Source organism: Rhineura floridana, chromosome 5 (assembly GCF_030035675.1).
Source record: "Rhineura floridana isolate rRhiFlo1 chromosome 5, rRhiFlo1.hap2, whole genome shotgun sequence".
Taxonomy (NCBI): Eukaryota; Metazoa; Chordata; class Lepidosauria; order Squamata; family Rhineuridae; genus Rhineura; species Rhineura floridana.
The window spans coordinates 85576556-85595957 of NC_084484.1; the positions used below are offsets into that span (position 1 = coordinate 85576556).

The 19402-nt window shown below is 39.9% G+C and overlaps 1 protein-coding gene across 14 annotated transcripts in view; it reads right to left on the bottom strand.

Annotated features, from left to right (window-relative positions):
* DMD (dystrophin) overlaps positions 1–19402 on the bottom strand; it is a 2032119-nt gene that overhangs the window by 77761 nt on the left and 1934956 nt on the right. For all 14 annotated transcript variants that reach the window (XM_061627388.1, XM_061627390.1, XM_061627384.1 and 11 more), the window contains 4 exons: positions 18565–18639; positions 11825–12026; positions 9996–10081; positions 5752–5909 (listed from right to left, as the gene is read on the bottom strand). In XM_061627388.1, coding sequence (XP_061483372.1) covers positions 5752–5909; positions 9996–10081; positions 11825–12026; positions 18565–18639 — 521 coding nt within the window. The remainder of the gene's footprint in view (positions 1–5751; positions 5910–9995; positions 10082–11824; positions 12027–18564; positions 18640–19402) is intronic.

The following is a 19402-nucleotide window of genomic DNA, read 5'->3' on the forward strand; positions in this document are numbered from 1 at the left end:
CTGGTGAATATAGACCTCTCGATGCCACACACCCTCCGCAGGGGACAAGGACCTATTAGGATGGTCCGCCTCAGACGCCTGATGGATCCTAAAGGATTCCTGAATGCGCTGGGAGAGTTGGAGCTGACTGGTTGGAGCTGACTGAAGGATGCCCGGTCGAAGCCCTGGTGATGGAGTGGAATAGGGAGATCAGTAGGGGAGTTGACCGGGTGGCTCCGAAACGTCCTCTCCCCCTGAACAGAACTCAGACAGCACCCTGGTATACACCACGGTTGCGAGGTCTGAGACAGGAGGTGAGACGACTAGAGCGCCGGTGGCGGAAATCTCGCTCTGAAGACGATCGAACACTGGTTAGAGCGGCAATAGCTGCCTACTAGATAGCAACAAAGGCAACAAAGAAGGAATTCTTTGCTGCCTCTATTGCGTCCGCAGAGTGTTGCCCCAGGAGACTGTTCCAAGTGGTCCGAAGCCTGGTCGGTCCAGTTGCTCAGGAACCCATGGAGCACTCTAAAGCCTCCTGTGACACATTTGCTAAACACTTTGCCGATAAAATCGAGCGCCTGAAGGTCATGATTCCATACGCCGTGGATACAGGAAGTAGGCCAGAGTCGGCCAGTTGCAGTCCGGTCCAGTGGGATTGGTTTCAGCCCCTCCCCTTTGAGGAAGTGGACAAGGTGCTCTCTACTGTGAAGCCAACCACCTGTCTGTTTGACCCTTGCCCCTCGTGGCTCATTATGAGCTGCAAAGAGAGGCTGAGTGAAGGGATCAAGGCAGTGGTAAATGCCTCCTTGGAAGAGGGTGTAATGCCATCAGCCCTCAAGGAGGCAGTAATAAAGCCCATCTTGAAAAAGCCCTCCTTGGATCCCCAAGAGTTAAATAACTTTCACCCAGTCTCTAATTTACCATTCTTGGGCAAGGTGATTGAGTGAGTGGTGGCCAAACAGTTACAGACACACTTGGAGGAAGCAGATTATCTAGATCCATTCCAATCGGGCTTCCGGACTGGACATGGAACTGAAACAGCCTTGGTCGCCCTGGTGGATGATATGAGGAGGGCGTTGGATAGGGGAGAATATACCCTCCTCGTCCTCTTGGATCTCTCAGCGGCTTTTGATACTGTCGACCACGGTATCCTTCTAGATCGCCTGGAGAAACTGGGATTAGGGGGCACTGTTTTACGGTGGTTCCATTCCTATCTTTCAGACAGGCATCAACGGGTGGCATTGGGGGATGAGGTATCAGACCCTTGGCCTCTCAATTGTGGAGTACCACAGGGTTCTATCCTCTCCTCCATGCTATTCAACATCTATGTAAAGCCGCTGGGGGCCATCATCAGGAGATTTGGGCTGCAGTGTCACCAATATGCAGATGACACTCAGCTCTACCTCTCGTTTAAGTCCTCACCAGAGTTGGCTGTGGATACCATGTCCAAGTGCTTGGAATCCGTAAGCGGATGGATGAAGGAGAATAGGCTGAAGCTAAATCCCGATAAGACCGAGGTGTTGCTCGTGGCAGATAAGAGGAGGTTGGGGGATATAGACCTTGTGCTCAATGGGGTGAGATTACCCCTGAACGAACAGGTCTGCAGCCTTGGGGTCATTCTTGACTCCCAGCTGTCCATGGAGGCTCAGATCTCGACAGTGAGCCGGGCAGCTTGGTATCAATTACATCTGATTTGGAGACTGCGACCCTACCTTCCTATCCATCTACTCCCACGGGTGATACATCCCCTGGTCTCCTCTCGCTTAGACTACTGCAATGTGCTCTACGTGGGGTTACCCTTGAAAACGGTCCGGAAATTGCAGCTGATACAGAATGCGGCGGCACGCTTGATTAAGAACAGCTGTCGCTGTGATCATATCACTCCGGTGTTAGTAGATCTACACTGGTTACCAGTTGCCTACCGGGCCCAATTCAAGGTGTTGGTGTTGACCTTTAAAGCCCTACACGGTTTCGGCCCAGTTTATCTGAAGGAGCACCTCCAGCATCATCAACTGTGCCGCCTGACGAGATCAGCCACACAAGGCCTCCTCTCGGTCCCACCAGTCAAAATTGCTAGACTGGTGCGGACCAGAGAGAGGGCATTTTCGATTGTGGCACCTGCCCTCTGGAATTCCCTTCCTTCCGGTCTTCGCCATGCCCCCTCCCTGATGGGGTTCCGTCAAGCCTTGAAGACCTGGCTATTCAGGCAGGCCTATAGGATCTCTGGGGCGGACTAACTTTTATGCTGTTATTAACTGGACGGGTGGTTTTTAGCTTAATTTGTTCTTATGGTATTTTGATATTGTATTTTACTGTGTACTGTATGTCGCCTAGAGTGGCCGTTAACTCGGCCAGATAGGCGACTTATAAATAAAATTTATTATTATTATATTATCAATCAATCAATAAATAAATGGCGCTAATAACTTCCTTAGCAGCCAAAACAGCTGCTGCAAAACAGGTTCAATATGTTCTTGCCTCCTATCTTATTGTGGAAGAAGGCTGTGAGACACTTTATATCACCGGGAACTTTCAAAATGTCTTCCGTACAGGCCTATGCAGAGTATACTACAAGACAGTAGCAAGATTGCTGTTTTTCATGAAGGGGTTTAGTTACATTAGAGATGCAACTAATAAACAGTGATGACAGTGATGCCTGTTTATCAAGTAGCAAGATAGACCCAAAAGAAACCTGCAAAACCCATTCAGTCAGGAGAAGCAAACCTCCATCAAACCCAAGCAAATTGGACTTATTCCAATGCATCAACTCTAAGCATGACTAAGGCTGTAAACACACTAGTTGCCAGATCAAGGAGTTTCCATTAGCCACACCTGGAAGGAGAATGGGTTGATTCGCCAATCAGTAAAATCTCTTTGAAGCTGATTTTTTTATTAAAAAAATACACACTCAAGCTGCTCCCACCAGGTTCTGCAGTAAAAACAGGTGTCGTTTCACTACTGTCATGTGCCTCCATTTTCAGGAGAGGTGGAGACTCATTTTTATATTGTTTTTAAATTGCTTTTTAAAAAATGTGTTTTTAAATTTGTATATTTGTTTTTAATGTTTTTAATTGTTGTAAACCACCCAGAGAGCTTCGGCTATTGGGTGGTACACAAATCTAATAAATAAATAAATTGGAACTGGCAGAAAAGTGAGTGTGTTGCTACCCTTAAGTATGGATTGAACCCAGTATATACCATCAGGAACCAAACTAACCTGAATTTTAAACCTGTGGCTAGCCAATTCATTATTTTTTTAAACAAAGAAAACAAAATAGGAATTTAGTATAAAAACCTCACAATTAATTACAGCCACCATAAGTGAAGACCGCTTACTCCATTTTACATACTTAAGTTAACTTCTTATTCTGTAGTAACATGAAAAGAGACCTGGAGATTGATTAATGATGTTTGGTGAGGTCACCCACAATGTCTATTGTCTTGCAGAAAGAACTCAATGAGAGGGCTATACTAGGTTCTTGTCATTCTTGAAATGCACACTTGATCACTTTGAAAAAACTCTTTTATCATGCACAGTGTAGCCTAACATTTGAGCCAGGGAATTTAAAACTTGAAGAGAAAGAGTGATAATGACTCATTTACTTCTTCCTTCCAGCGGCCCTTTCAATTACAAAGACTAAAGTTATTTTTGTTCTACAATGTGATCTGCATTGACCAGACAGACCCTTTTTGGCATTTTTTTTTAAAACAGAGGTCATAAAACAACAACCTCTTTGGATTCTTCTCTGAAATGCTAATTCTGTCCCTTCAGTGTATTATCCCTCCAGTTTATTGAGCTGTTTGTTTCCCAGAGCCGACCTCCGCGTTCAGTACTCTCTAAGCATACTTTGCCAGAGTAACTGTTGCTGTTCATTATCAATTTTGCTTTAATAACTGTGGAAAACGTACTTGATGTTTCTCTCAACATACAGTTGAGAGAATGTATTTGAATTGAAAAACCAAAAGCTAGACCGACTTTAAACTGAGTAAGAGACCATGGTCCAGAAATTCACAGCACTTAATGGCTTAACTGATATGTCACATTAAAGCATACTTAATGTATACTATAGTTTAATGCTAACAAGCAATGTGCAGGTGCACACTGCTCAAAAGACCCTGCTTTGCTTCTCCCCTACTTCTAGTTGCACTGGAGGCAACAAACCACAAGACTTGCGTCGTCGTTTCATCTGAATCCAGGTTCATGGCTTGTTTCTCTTCAAACAAACCACAACTGGTAACCAAAATTTGTTCTTGGCTTATTGCTCATGGTTTGTATCACATTTAGGCAACACAACAAGCCAGGGTTTCTGGTTTATTCATCCCAGTGTGGCCAGAAGTAGGAGAGGAATAAAGTAAGGACTTCTGAGCAATGTGTGTGAACACTCTTTATTCATGTTAAACCACAGTTAATTATTCTCTGGAGGCATCAAACATGTGCTTTGAGTGATCATCTGCGCCAGTTTCAGTCAGTTCATCAGCTGCACCATTTCTTGGAAAAGAAGGATTTGGTCAATGTCACTCATGCCTTGATAAATTCTAGACTGGATTTATTAATATATTAATTTTTATATATGATATCCAAAGTGGTGTACAATCATAAATCAAAACGTAGCAAAAGTCATAAGAACCGCATTAAATAACATCTATAGTCACATTCATACAGAACCTATAGAGGTGGTAATATGAGAATCCCTTGCACAGCTGCAAAGCCACGGATGGCTTGACAGGCTGGCTCAAAGGCAATTCAGAATTTCATTGGTGGCTGATGGTTAGTTTCTGGGCCAAACTGAAAGTGCTTTAAGACTCTGAAGGGTTTGAGGCTATGGTATTTCTTCTATCTCAGTGGTCCCCAAACATTTTCCCCACCATGGACCGCTTAAAAATTCCTGAGGGTGTTGCCGGACTACTTAATGATTTTTCTATCTGTTGTAACAATTGTAATGTGCTGTGCTAGGTGTTACATTATTTTTAATTGTATTTTTACAGACATGCCATGGACCACCTGAATGAAATTCACGCATCACTGGTGGTCCACAGTTTGGGATCCCCTTTTCTGTCTGAACTTCTTCCTTCTTTGCATGGGGGCTTGCACTGTTAGAATTAAGACTGACATCTACCAGAAGTCAGGCATTTTTTGCCCTGACACCGTTTTATGGATTTTTTTTCCTGTCAAGAAATATACATGACATGTTCCTTGGTGACTCAAAAAACACAAGTTGAAGTTGTTGTTCTAGAAGGCTTTTGAGATGTAGTGTAAAGTTTTTCTCACTACTGATGCTGCTGAATGTACTTTTAAGTTAAGTTTAGTTTTAAAAAATCTGTTTTTAAATGGTTTAGGCTGCAATCCAAAAAATGTCTACTCAAAAGCAGTTCAATGGGACTTACTCCCAGGTAAGTGTGTATTGGATTGCAGCCTCAGCTGTTTTAACAGTAATTCACTTTGTGGCTCCTTTGGGTTGAAAGACAGGGGAAGATTGGAAATAGGTATACAGATAAAATTGGATAGGTTTGGTTCCCAAAACCAGTTTTAGACATATTTGATTCATTTTACATTAAATTTAATGGATATTTGTGCCAATGTGGCCTGCAGAGTTGTCATATTCTGACTGTATTTCCCATGAAATATTTCAACAAACTAAATACTAAATACTATAAATACATACTCTGATCCCTACATTTGTTTCTCCTGAATTGATGCTTACAAATTACCCAGCACAAAATTTGGAATAATAAAAAAAAACAAATAGCAGAAAGTTTTAGTGTACTTACAAACTGAAAACAACTCCTAACACTGGGCTCAATATTACTGCCACCAAAAGAAGCAACTTCACCCAGTTGTCTTGGAATCTGGATAGAGTCATGCAGGAGGAGGCCCAGACGACGCTGGTCACAGAATCCAGTGGAATTGGCTACTTGCTTGAACAGATCTGGAGGCAGGGAAAAAATGTGTTGCAAAAGCCATGAAAACAATAGGAACTATCTATCTATATATTTCAAAAACAAATTTGCTTTCCGAGATACAAATAAACAGTTGAGTGTTCATTAGGTTTTACTTCCTTCTCTTACTAGTTTCTTCACAATTTGTTGTGCAATTTAGAGATTCAATCTTCTCTGGTAGATAATTCTGAAATAATTCTTTTATCTTAATTACACATGTATGCTCATCGGGCCTGAACTGGTAGTGGCTAACCAGAACGAAACCTTGGGGCTATAGGGGATAGCATGATGAAGATGTCAACCCAGTGTGCGACAGATGTGAAAAAGGCAAATTCCATGCTAGGGATCATTAGGAAAGGTATTGGAAATAAAACTGCTGATAGCATAATGCCATTGTGAAAATCTATGGTATTGGCTGCATTTGGAATACTGTGTGCAGCTCTGGTCTCCTCACCTCCAAAAGGATACTGTAGAGTTGGAAAAGTTTCAGAAAAGGGCAACCAGAATGATCAAGCGAATGAAGCAACTCCCCTATAAGGAAAGGTTGCAGCATTTGGGGCTTTTTAGTTTAGAGAAAAGGAGAGGCAGAGTCGACATGATAGAAGTGGATAAAATTATGCATGGCATGGAAAAAGCGCATAAAGAACAGTTTTTCTCTCTCTCTCATAACACCAGAACTTATGGACATCCAGTAAAGCTGAATGTTGGAGATTCAGGACAGACAAAAGGAAGTACTTCATCATGCAGCACATAGTTAAACTATGGAATTCACTCCCACAACAGGCAGTGATGGCCACCAACTTTGATGACTTTAAAAGAAGATTAGACAAATTCATGGAGGATAAGGGTATCAGTGGATACTAGCCATGATGGCTGTGCTCTGTCACCATAGTCAGATGCAATATGCTTCTGAAAACCAGTTGCAGTAGCCACAGGAGGGGAGAGTGTTCTTGCACTCGGGTCCTGCTTGGGGGCTTCCCCCAGGCACCTGGTTGGCCACAGTGAGAACAGGATGCTGGACTAGATGGGCTACTGGCCTGATCCAGCAGGCTCTTCTTATATTCTTATGAAACAATCAGTGAGTCAGATTTTGTTTGTAGCCAATAACAATTATGCTATAACTCACAAAAAATGAAACAAAAAAGACAATCCAAGAGTAAGTTAAATATATAATTTTCAAAAATACAAATTGTCAACTTAAAACAGTAAAGTTCCCCAAATCATTTAAATAAAAAAAAAAACTCCTTAGCAGTCAACAATGTTCTGAGTTAAAGAAAAACTAGTCTTTGGGTCAAAGTAGTAGACTTTCTCGCTGCTAGTGCATACAGCTACCCTTTAGGTAACAAACTTGTCTAAATTGTATCACTCAATAAAAACTACAAATCAAAGAATGCTTTAAGTTTATATATTAAGATTTTTGCTACATAAGTGAATAGGAATTACTTGCATGCAAAGATGTGCACAATAAGGATAACTGAATGAATGTACCAAAAATTTTCACAATGATATACACGTGTAAGCTGGATTCCCAAACTAATTCATATAAAGAGTTGTTTGGAAAAAACCAAAACACTTTTCTTCAAACAGGTATTCCACAATATTTGGAATCCAATAGTATGTTTAGAAGGGGAAAAAAACCCAGTTCTCTGTTATAGAACCTTGTTGCCCACAGGGAATGTTAGTATCAGAAATTGTACCGCAAGTAAAATGTAATTTACTGTGAATTGGTTATATTGCACATATCTGAAGATAGGTTAAAGTTTGTAATAGAAAAAAAAATCAGATTATCATCAACTGAAATATATATTTGGCACTACCCCAGTGACCTGAATAAATCTTGCTTATTTTTCAAATCGTTAAGACAGATTTCAGCAATGTGAAAATATCGTTTTATTCCTTCAGTGTCTTTAATATTTCATTTTGCACTAAGGGTGCAATTATAGAACAGCTCTAGTATTGTACACACCTTTCCTAGTACAGCTGTAACACCAGATCTTATTCCATTTAATTAGTTGATTAAAGACATCCAGTTCCTACTGGGTTAAGTTCAAGGTTCTCGTTTTGGTGTACAAAGCCCTATGCAGTTTAGGACTAAGTTACCTGAAAGTCCGTCTTGCCCTTATATACCCAATTGATAACTGTGCTCTGCAGGTGAGGGCCTCCTGCAAATACCATCTTATCAGGAGGTCCGTTCCGCACAACATAGGAAACAGACCTTTAGTGTGGTAGCACTTACCCTTTGGAATTCCCTCCCCTTAAATATTAGACAGGAGCCATCTCTGTTGTCTTTTCAGCGCCTACTGAAGACAGTCCTCTTTCAACAAGCCTTTTAAGTAGATACCTTATCCCAGTCTGCATCTGTGCTGGAATTGCTTATTTTAAAGTTATTTTAAGATATTTTAGAGTGTTTTTAGTGTTTTTATTTGCCACCCTGGGCTCTTTCTGGGAGGAAGGGCGGAATATTAGTTAGTTAGTTAAATAAATAAATAATAAAGTCTGATCTTAGTTTACATAATCACGGAGTGCTTTCTATTCCCTTCTCTTTCCAGGAGAACTGATACTGTCAAGCTATTTGAGTAGATGGCTGAATTCAGATTTTAGTTTAGAGAAAAGGCAGGTCAGAGGAGACATGATAGAAGTGTATAAAATTATGCATGGCACTGAGAAAGTGGATAGAGAAAAGTTTTTCTCCCTCTCTCATAATACTAGAACTCGTGGACATTCAAAGAAGCTGAATGTTGGAAGATTCAGGACAAAAGGAAGTACTTCTTTACTCAGCGCATAGTTAAACTTTGGAATTTGCTCCCATAAGATGCAGTAATGGCCACCAGCTTAGATGGCTTTAAAAGAAGATTAGACAAATTCATGGAGGACAGGGCTATCAATGGCTACTAGCCATGATGGCTGTGCTCTGCCACCCTAGTCAGAGGCAGCATGCTTCTGAAAACCAGTTGCCGGAAGCCTCAGGAGGGGAGAGTGTCCTGCTTGCGGGCTTCCCCCAGGCACCTGGTTGGCCACTGTGAGAACAGGATGCTGGACTAGATGGGCCACTGGCCTGATCCAGCAGGCTCTTCTTATGTTCTTATGATTTATCATATATTGCTCATCATTTAGGAATGATCACTATAAGAATTCTACAAGGAGACACAGTGCAAAGAATAATTAGCAGTTGTATGGTAATACGGGCAATCTAGTGGGATCTTCTGTGAAGTCTCTCTGTTTCTCTTGAGAATATCCTGTTAAGTCAGTCTAGAAAACATTTTCAGATTCAACTTTTATTATCCTAAGTGTTAGGATACTTTTCTACCACGAAGTATTTTTAGCAGAGGTGTAGACTCCAAAAACTAAAAGGATGAAGTATACCTTAAATGCATAGATATCATTGAAGAGATGTAATTTTTTGGAATATTATGCTGATCATGCCACAATCCCTGGAGTGGCATTCTACTCACATAACACTCCTGCCAGCAGAAGAGAAGGCAATTTTTGCCAATTCCCTCTCCACCATCCACTACCTCTCATGCTGCTCTTGAAGTTTCCCCAACCACTGGAGTTGACTCCTAGGGGACACAGGGAAAATCAGCATAAATCATCTTTCTGCTGGAAGACATGTCATGTGAGTGCAACTTCACTCCGGGGATGTTCCCACCAGTGGGAGCAAACTCAAGATCATAGCCTTTCTTTGGGGATTGTCCTTCCTGAAGGTAAGGCATGTAAAACAGCACAGCTGGAACTCAGTGAAACCCACAACTGCTTCCTTGTGCCCAAACTGGTATGGGTCAATGCTCAAGGATTATTTGACTGATGCTTCCCTTGGCTTCAGTAAATTTTCCAAGTGAAGGCTTTAAAAGGTAGCTCTCAAACAATAAATTTTCAGAGAAAATATCACACAGTGGAAAAAGCACAATACCTTGGAAATGCCTGTTTGTTTAAAAATAGAAAACTAAGGTAAACATTTAAAATACGTTAGCAGCTAACATACTAGTATTTAGTTAGTAAGCTAACATGCTTCTAAATGTTGTTTCTATAGTGGATAGCAGAAAAACAAACTACAACACATTTGAAATGTGACTTACATCTGTATTTGTCTTCCAAATGTGCTTTACACAGGGAAACTACACCAGTTTTAAAAGACAGGACCCGGATCCTTCCTGTTCGACCCCTATTGGTATTAAATCACAGGAAAAGGGAAAGAATAATACAGTTAACATGAAATGATCATATACTATTTCTATCTGCATTAATAAAGTTATCAGAAGTTAAGAAAAAACTCAAAAGGAACAGAAAAACCCTAGAACACTAGCATGAAACAAAGACAAAAACAATGAAATAAGTTAGAACTGTGCAAAAAGGTAGCTATAATTAGATAAGCAAAGCTTCAGAACTGTTTGTATTTTCAGAATTATGACTTTTTTTGATTCCCTATATGCCATGCTATTCACCCTAAACAGTGGCCTTCATTAGTTGAGAAGTTGCAATGATATTCTTACAGTCTATCCTACGGGTAAGTTGTTTTTAAATACAAAAAGGCATAGTAAGTTCTTAAATGCTTACTTAAATATTCTTTAATTAGTCACAAAAAGTGGTTTCATAATATTTTGAGTTGCAGTTGCCTCCTATTATACAAGACATACTACTAAAAGAAGAGGTACAAACAAATGAAACATTTCTGGCAGATACAGTGGAAGAACCATAAGGTGAAATAAATAAAGTAAAGATGGAAAACTGGTGGCAGGCAAGCATATTTAAACCAACCCGATTATTTTCCACATAAACTGGAGGGGGGGGAAAGGAACATAGAAAGGGTCCTGCTTGATCAGATCAGAAACCTATCTAGTGCATCATTCTGCTTTCTACAGTGACAATCCAGATGGGTCCAAGAAGCCCAAAAGCAGCTCTTGAAGGAAATCTCTTTCCCATCAACTCACATGCAATGGCATACTTCCTCTTAAACTGGAGGGTCCATTGTAACTAATGGCCAAACTCCTATGTAAAATGTTTAATGTCACATCTAATTTGGTCCAAATATTCTTCCTCAGACCTAGGTGTTGCCTATAGCTGCTTATTGCCATTTAAAATCTTTGTGGACAATTCTAATTTTCAATGGATAACCTGGTTTGGATTTTCAGTTCAATCCTACCAGCTGTGCTGAAATACAAAATTCCATTTATATTTTCTGAAAATAAATGGTTAGATCAACTGAATTCTAGAAAGTACTGATTTTAGCAACTAACAAATAATACAACCGAGACGAACTATTATAACTCATTACCATAAAAGTAGAACTGGGACAGATTGTAGAAAGGAAAAAAGGTTACTCTGGAGAGGCATACCATAGGAGACATCAACAGTTTGTTATCCAAAATTTAACAGGATGTGATTATCTTCATTAAAACTTGATGAAATATACTTGGGATCCGGAACTATTCCAGTGTTGTAAACCATGTATTTAATCAAGGATTTCCCTTTGATTAAACTAAAATCAGTTCTTTACATTGAAACTACAATATTTTATTTGCCCATAAAACAGACGTTTATGTAAAGTGGTTTCCCATGAAAAAGAGGAAACTTAAATCATGCCAGATCTGGGGAGTGGGCTGATAGTGTAAATGGGGGGGGGGGAGGAAATTAAGGGCCTACCAGATTGATTATTTTACAAATGGGAGGGAAATTGAGAAAATGACCCCAATTACATAGGACATTCCAAGTTTCTCATTTCATAAGTCTGAGAACCAAACAGGACCCCAAATCTAACCAAAAGCTTTATTGAATCAGCTAAGTGCAGCCTTCAAGCTATTAGCTTGTATTAAAGCTTACACTTTGACCACCAACTCTGAGCCATTCATTTTATAGCAAGGACAAAAGTTCATTATAAACCATGTCACTGAAGTCTACCCGCACATACGTGTCATAAACATTCAAAAGCCAGTTGAGGCACATGTCTACGCAGAGAGGGACATTGACTAGGTTATTGTGCTCTTGTTCCAGTTGATCATAAATGGTAGTTAAGCAGTTGATGATCTGAAGTATATCCATTGGCTGGTCATTCTGTTTGAGGTTGTGCTGGTCCAAGGCATCGCATGCAGCAGAAAGACTCAGGAGATCCACTGTACAAATAATAAAAACAACTATCTTAATAAGAAACAGCCTTAGCCTGGGGCAAAATAAGCTATGTATGCTGGACTAAGCAAATAGTATATAGCTTGAAAACTTAGCGTACATATTTCATTTTTAGTACTGATCAGCCACTAATGTATTTTCTCTGTATAGGTAAGTTCCAATTTAGTGCCATGAAATGTCAGTAGTATAAAAGCTGTTTCTTGTCCAGCAACAGTGTATTTAACAGTTTCATCCTCAGGGATCATAGAAAGATCCTTCCTCTAATTCAAATTATTAGCCAAATTGGAAATGCAGTAAAATACTTTTAACATGGAGCTTAAGTCTGAGAGAATGAACCAATGATAATTAAGTGAACCCCTCAAGGATTGGGTGGCAGCCTAATTATATATGCAACTACAAATAAACAAAGGTCATTCTTTTTTTGGAAATGTTTTCCATCCTAATAAATGACAGTGCCTTGAAAGCACCTCACATGAGACACCAGTAATGTATCCACTAAGCAGTAGCATGAAAATACATTTTGCTTTAGAGAATTACTGAATAAACCACAAGACATCTCTTGATTTTGAACTCTGTACCTCTCTCACAAGGGATAAAAGTTCTTCTTTCACGGAAGCATGTATAATAATGCATTATCTTATACTGTTTAGCTTAATTGGCCAGTTTCAAATAAAAAGAAAACAGATATATGTATTATTGAGAGGCGGCAGAGCACAGTTAAAATGACAGCACTGGTGAATTAGGGTCACAAAATCATCAATTTTGGACCCTCTCTTTCATGTTTTAAAAGTGTGCTTTCCTAATGTTTTCACTCTCAACATTTTAAGAAATTATTTCCCAAGTTTCGGTTGGTTTGATGAACTTAGTAAAAATTATTTTAAGTGGTACATTTGCACATATAGATTAGTTCACTAAAGTAGAAAAAAACTTGGGCTCACAATAACAATAAACTGTTATGTGTAAGGGAAACACAAACACCATGGAAGCAGTCTTGTAGTTTTCACTGACACAGCTCCCACAGGTGATGTGGCAACTCTTGAGCATCTTGACACAATGACTGCGGAATACATAAGAGTGAAAACTATACCAGCCCTGTGCAAGTGTCCATCAAGCATACAAATCAATGAATGGAAGGGTACAAATTGAATACATTGGTCTAACATCCCAATTTCCATGAATCCAAAGAATTCAAAGTTCCTGAATACATGTAGCCGCTGTACATGGAAATCACACTTTACACAAACGGAAGATATAGGCTTGTGTGGATGAATTCTATAGAAGGCCCAGTAAAAATTGGATCTTGAATACATGGAAGTTGGTGCAATCCCAGACTCATCCCACATTCATGCATGTGCTTGACAACCATTTGCACAGGACTGTAGAGAGCTCCATGGACATATAGGTCCCATTACACCCATGCAAAAGAATCCTTTCAATTATAACCAGATTCACCAACAGTGACAAATTCTTGTGAGCGCTGCTTTTTCTTCTGAACTCACACCTAGGTTATTGTTATGTGCTATGCTGGACATGGGCAGACTTTGGATTGTGGAATCTACTTTGTTTTTGAGATGAGTACACGAACCTAACCCTGAAATTAGAAAACTTATAGAAAAGGTAGATTGACCTGCGTGAAAGAAGGCAGTAAAAGATTTCTGCTTAGCCCAATACAAGCTGTTGTGTGGAAAAGCACTATTGGAACTTTTCCCCAATGCAACGCTTTCCTTAGTACTGCAGTATGGGAAAATGTAAATTCTCTGTAGCTCAGCATGTGCAAAACCTGCACTGAAATTGTGCAATGGCTGAAGTTTCCCAGCATGGGTACACTACACAAATATACAGCAAAAGTTGCAGGATTGACATGTCCTGTATTTTCTCCAAGAACCTCAGAGTTTCATTACATTAGGTTGAGAATGAACAATTTGTCCAAGGCTGCCCAGGAAGTTTCATGGCTTTGCAAGGGTTTGAACTCAGCTCTGTCCACAACATCATAAGGCTTCCAACAATCTGAACATATGGTCATATTATCCAAGACAGATTTTGTAGTCAGATTTGAATCGCAATTGGAAATAAACTGTTTTAAATTAGAGAAGTGAGAGAGTTATGGATTTTGATACAGGGAAATTGATAAAAAAAATAAGAAAACATCTTATACATCAAAATGCTTATATATTAAAATCAGCCTTGCAAACTTTACACTGGCTGCGTTCACATAACATACTATGCCATGGTTAAACTATGGTTTAACATGAACAAGCAGCATACTAGTGCATGCTCTTTAAAAGGTTCCACTTCAGTCTTCTCCTGCTCCTGGCTTGCTGTGCCAGGAGCAACAAACCACAACCCTTGGTTTATTGTGTGGTCAAACCTGGGCTTGTTTCTCTCCAAACCAACCATGACCAGTCAGGCCACAACAAACCTTAGCTACAGTTGATGATTTGTTTGAAGAGAAACAAGCCACGAGCTCAGGTCTGGAAAACATTACAAGACTAGGCTTCTGAGCAGTGTGCACCAGCATGCTGTTCATTCACATTAAACTATAATTAAGCATTGACTATAGTTTAATATGACATATGAACTAGACCATTTCTTATACATTATTAATCTTATTGTTAATGGTTTGGATCTACTCTGTCTGGAAAGCAATCAAAACCCCTTTGTGTCAGGGCTGAGAGGGGATATGGATTGGGTGAAGGTTTCTCTCCAGCCTCTGTCAGCCTCCAGTTGCCCACCATCTATGGAGTGGTGCCAGCATGGAACTCCTCCTTCTGCCCTCCAAATGTGTGGGCATGCAGAAGTGCTGTCAGGAGGATCTCCTCACTGGGAGCTGGTGGAAAGCCCCAAAATTGGGCTTTTAGGGGCAGAGAGGAGGTGAGGCAGAGGAGGCCTCACTGCTGTTGCATGACAGCATTAGGCCAGATCCAGATCCAATTGCTGAACCAGATCCAGGCTGGTGCAGCAATCTGCCTACCCCCCTTCTGCCGAACACATCAGGGCTATGGATGCAGTGATTCCCCTCCTCTCTGTGAGACCCTGCTGGGCTGGGACATAGAATCCATCTTGTTATAAATAATGTATAGTCAAACTCAGAACTCACCCCCTAAAATTGTTAGCTATGATTAAGTACTACTTTTAATGGGTCTGCTCTAACCATTACCCATTATAGCTATCTACTTTTAAATTATATTTATGATAGTTTAAATTTTATTAGTATTAACTGCCTTGAGCTCTACTGAAGAAAGGCAGGATATTAAAATTTTAAATAAACAAATAAAATGTGAGGTTTATTTGAACAACATCGATGGTAAAGCATGCAATTATATAGAGAGTATTTCAATTCCACCCGCCCCCCGGATTTGTTGACTCAGAGAAGAGACACTGAAATTTATTTATTTTAAAACATTTTTATGTTGATGCCTACATGAAGGTCTTAAAAGCCACTAGGCTACTAACTACTTGATTTTATATAAATATAAATAGCCAGACAGTTTTATTCTTGCTTACTTCTAACTTCCAGTCAGTTCAATACATCTTACTCCCAAGTAAGTGTGAACAGAATTACAGTCTTACACCGGAATCATATACATATCTACACAGAACTAAGCCCCTCTGAGTTCAATGGGGCTTACATCCAAGTAAGTATGTATAGGATTGCTGCCTTAATCTCCTCAGACAAACAAGTCTTCTGTTTAATACTAAGTTTCTCAGGAATGTGGTATCTTTCTTCCTTTCCCTATATCAACCATTCACGATTAAAACAATTTGCTTCTGGCAATTCATTAACAGGCAACAAAGTTGTGTTAAAAATATAAAAGAAAATTTAATGATAGCATCTTTGTGCTTCTTATTCAGAAAGTACAATTCCTTGAAAGAGCAAACATTGTTAGCCAGCCACCTCAAACGACTCACTTTAAAGCAGGAATGAACAACAGGGTTAGGTTTTTAGCACAGGTGGTACTGCATGTTTGTAAGAACATCCAGAATGGCAAAAATCTGACTTGGCCTTGAGTAAACTTGCAAGGAAAGACAAATTATGCCATAAAGTTCTTACAACTGCTTGAAAGAGGAGCGGCATGAAACACACATATACATCTTAAATAAACTAAATAATCTGTACAGCTTTACATTTCCACCTATTCGGTTTTTTACGGTAATATGTCACAGCATACCACCAGGCATGTGCCACAGCATACCACCAGTATATATTTACATTTGCTGGTAAAATATACCGCATTCAGGACTGGCTTAGTTAATGCTAACACCAACTGCATGAGTTCCCCTCTCTTATTTTTGCACCTATGTCAATAACTGCTTTTGCACAAACCCTTCCATGCTAGCGGAATTTTCCCCACCTGGATAAAATAGGTGATACAATTCCTCTCTCTTCCTGTGACCTCTCTTACAATCGAGAACAAGAAACTTGGATTCTCCCCATCCCCACACGAAAAAGAAAACAAACAACCGATAGTAGTTAAACTGGCCTCAAGATGAATGTACATATAATTAGCAACAAAAATGTTAACATATACTGTGGGAATCAAAGAGGCAAACATTTTGGTGTGTTTTTTAAACTTTGCCTAATTTGTAACACAGCATTTCTTGAAGAAATTGCTAAATCTCTTCCAATTTGTCAATATCTTGAATTGTGGCATGCACAAGTGTTCAACGTGTGGCCTGTAAGGTGCTAGTATCAGTATGAAAAATGCCAGGAGAGGCTATATTTCTGTCCATATAAGTATCTATGTTGTTCCCAAGAGGATTAATTAAAAAAATAAATTATGGCAGAAAGCAAATCTTAAATAATATATAAAGTAAGTATTAAAAGCAGATCTTGGCAGAAGCAAAAAAAAAACAGGGCCTAAAGCCAGACGCTGGATTTGTCAGGAGTTAATTCAAATTATCACGAACGACACACAGGACAGCCCTCTGTACTATTGTATCACCTGTGAATAGGAGAATTGCTTGTTTGAAAGCACCCCCATGGGAAGCTTCCTGTACATTTGAAATGGTTCTTGAACTCAATTCAAACACATTTACCCACTCACTTTTAATTTTTTTAATTTTATTGATATAGTGCTTTAATTTAACCCTTCTGATAATCTCACAACACTAACCATCCCTTCAAACTGCTGAAGTTTCTGCAATTGAATTGATTTGTGGAAACAAGGTACTAGTGTTCATTGATACTTAGATATTTTCAATAAGTTAATATTTATTTATAAATGTATTTATAGGCTGCCTTTGGGAACAGAGCCCACAGAGGTCTGGAATGTTAAATCATATATTTTAAATTAGACTCTGAGAAATCAAAACTCGGAAAAAGGTTTTGTTTTATAGGTGTAGGGTGGTATCCAATGTTGCGCAAGTGGACTTCCACTGATAAAATGGGACTTCACTTGCTTCTCTTTGCCACTGCAGCCCCCCATGCACTCCCAAATTCTGCTCTGAAGGCAGGGCCGGCACCAGCCTGCCCCGGGCCTGCAGCCCCATAGTCTAACCCACCACATACAGACAGCATGGTGCTAATAAGCCTACTTGCGTGTCCCACCTACCTCTCCTGTACCTGTGAATAATGTGCACGCTATGAGCTCAAGCCTGCCATCAACCAAGATGGAAGTGAGGGTGTTGGCCCCTTAGGGAAGCCCCCCCCATCTTGGTTGATGGCAGGCATGAGCACACAGTGCACACGTCATTCACAGAGACATGAGAGGTAGGTGGGGTGTGCGTGACAGTTTACTGACGCCCGCACCAACTGTATGGGGAGGGGGTGCTTGGGAGCTCTCTCTCTCTGTGATCTACAGCAGGGTCAGGAGCCAATGCTATTGCCGATCCTGGAACGGAAGTGCTATCCTCCTACTCTGAGGGGCCCTCAGCCAGGGCCCAACCTGCCTGCCTTCTGGCGCCAGCCCTGTCTGAAGGTTCCCCAGCCAACAGCCAGATAGGTATTTATTGAAAAATATGTATTTCCAGAAGCATTATCTATGATCCAGAAGAATTACAAGCACATCCTCATTGTATTACCCCTACCAAAACCCATAAACTGCTTTTTAAGTACTCTGCCAAGCTCAACAAGCAGAATGAAAACAAAATTTAAATGGAAAAAAGAAAGGAAGTATGGTATGCAACTTCCCTTTAAAATGATTCCATACCAAAGTTAAGGGGAAATGTCACTGAAGTTAATTACATTTTCCTGATTTTTTTCCATTTAGAAAGCTCACCCAAACTGCTTTTTTGAAGGGATTTAGTAAATCTCTACTGTTTAACTATGTTATAAACAAGCACAAAGTTTAAGATGAATTTACAGCAAATTTACAGCAACCCTAAGCATAAATAGGACTGTAGCCTTAATTCACAAAATTCCTGCTTTCCCTAGCACTTGAGCAATGGTCATTCCTAGAGCCATGATCTGGGTCTAAGCCTGAAAATGAACAGGAAGAAAAAAACAGGAGAGACTAACAATTAATGATCTCATCACAAGTTTTGAAACATAAACACAAAAAAACAAAAGTTTAGTAAAATACTCACAACAGAGAGCTTTCTGTAGTCTTCGGAGCTTCATGGCAGTTCTGTATGCTGAAAACCTAACATTGTTCAGGTCAGCTAAGAGATGGATCAAAGAGAGAAAAATTATTTCATCATTGGGCAGCGGTACTTAACGAGCAAACAAACTAAAGGTTCACTTTAAATTAAAATGAAAAGATTCTCTTCATTTTAAATGTGAGAAATTAAATTAGCAACTGGAAAAAATTAATCACAGAATCATAGCCCTGGAATGGGCCTATAGGCCACTGAGTCCAGTCCCCAGCTCAGTAGTTTATATTAATGTTACTGTGCTCTCATATAATATGCTTCAGACATAAAGGGCAGAATCCAGCCAAATCTGAATCTACTTACCTTGGAGAAAGCCCCAATGAACTCAATGGAACTTAAAACTCAGTAGACATGTATAGGATTGCACTGTGCCATTGATTTCAAGGGAGGATTAAGCACCTCCTTAACCTTTTTCTATTAGAATCCGTGGGATTCAGAGATTTTTAGTTTGGTTGGATTTTGGCTCAAAATGACGCAAGACTAAGTTGTTGTCACTTTAAAGATATGAATTAGGAGCTTCCCCCTACTCCCTTCTACTTGGGATAGAGTCAGCCTTCTTTTAGTGTACTTGGAAAGGGAAACTGTGCAGAGAACTTGGGGGGGGGGGGAAAGAGAGAATCCTGCCAGGGTTTGCATGTGAGAACTAAACCCCATGATGCATTAGAAAACAATGCAGCTTTATAAAGAGCTGACACCAGTGCCATTTTCACCTAGTTTTGCGCTTTTTCTTGGCTAAATCAGATTCCTCCCAAGCCTACCATTTTAGTTTATA